Source organism: Cyprinodon variegatus, unplaced genomic scaffold, assembly GCF_000732505.1.
Source record: "Cyprinodon variegatus isolate N-32 unplaced genomic scaffold, C_variegatus-1.0 Scaffold853, whole genome shotgun sequence".
Lineage (NCBI taxonomy): Eukaryota > Metazoa > Chordata > Actinopteri > Cyprinodontiformes > Cyprinodontidae > Cyprinodon > Cyprinodon variegatus.
Window position 1 is genome coordinate 265,679 of NW_015151306.1, and position 1,230 is coordinate 266,908.

The 1,230-nt window shown below is 39.4% G+C and overlaps 1 protein-coding gene across 1 annotated transcript in view; it reads left to right on the forward strand.

Annotated features, from left to right (window-relative positions):
• The first annotated feature begins 321 nt into the window (after window positions 1-321).
• Window positions 322-1,230, forward strand: part of LOC107099277 (kinesin-like protein KIF26A) — a 34,614-nt gene continuing 33,705 nt past the window's right edge. The window contains 1 exon segment of the mRNA XM_015397333.1: window positions 322-525. Within this exon segment, the coding sequence (XP_015252819.1) occupies window positions 328-525 (198 nt within the window). The 5' untranslated portion in view covers window positions 322-327.

Here is a 1,230-nt window from a genome sequence, read left to right on the forward strand (position 1 = left end):
TCTATTTCTAAATGTCGAATTATTAGAACCGACCTCATATGTGCTTGATTATGCTTTTAGTTCATCAATCAGCGTCTTTGATGCTGACTCATCCCTTTTCTCACCTCATAAAGAAAGTTTGAGGTCTGCTGATGGTCGGCTACCTTCGCTAAGACACCTTTACTGTCGTCCTTTTTGACTTTTATTGATCCAGATTCGTTCTACATTAATTTTAATCAATAAATCTTCAGTCGATTTATTGTATTCTAAATGTTTTAGGATAAATCAAAGTTCTTTCCTTAATCGTACCTATATCTGGTTCCTCCTCTCTGTCCTCAGGTCCGGGTGATGGTGCGAATCTGCTCGTCCGACAGCTGCGAGTCCTCCGAGTCCATGTCCTTCCTGAAGGTGGACGGCAGGAAAAAGCAGCTCACTTTGATCGAAACCTCCAACGGCGGGAACTCAGCGTCCTGTCAGAGACGATCCTCTGCCTCGGCACCAAAGACCTTCACCTTTGACGCCGTCTTTACCCAGGATGCCTCACAGGTGGGAGAAACCTCTAAAACTTCCCTTCATTTCCAAACAACAGAATCTACGGAAGAGGATTAGGGCCACTGAAAAGTTTTAAATATTATAACTTTTTCTCAGAATTCAGATTTTTTTCTTAGAATTCTGACTGAATTCTGACTGCTAACAGACATGTTAGCATCTAGCTGTAGCCATGTCTGTTTTAGAGACTAAACCAGCCATGGGAGTAGGTTTGCATAGGGACCATAGGGACATGTCCCTACCAAAATTTTGGACCGACCTATTTGTCCCTACCAATAATTCGATTTGAATAAAATGTTTATAATTTACAATTCAGCATTCTTTCTGAGTGCTGCCCGGTCTTTCCTGTCCCAGCTCCACTCTCATTGGTTGTTCTGCCTCAAGTTCCGCCTTCTCTCTTCCTGATTGGCCTTCCTGAATCACCTAGTTTCTTCAATTTATACTAGGCTATGAAACTAGTCCTAATGAAAAAAAAAAACTTAATTCTATCTACACTAAAAAAGGCGAAAGCTGCTGATTGCTGATTCTTAGAAAATGTGAGGGTTTCTCTTTTAACAATAATTCATTGCAATTACTGTTTTCATTTTATGAAAATACCCTTTGAGGCAGTTCAGCTATAAATAGCATCTGTTATTTCTTTTATAGAGTATAACAACACGAGATGGTGTTATATTTTCTTTTAATAATTGTTAAAAGTGATTT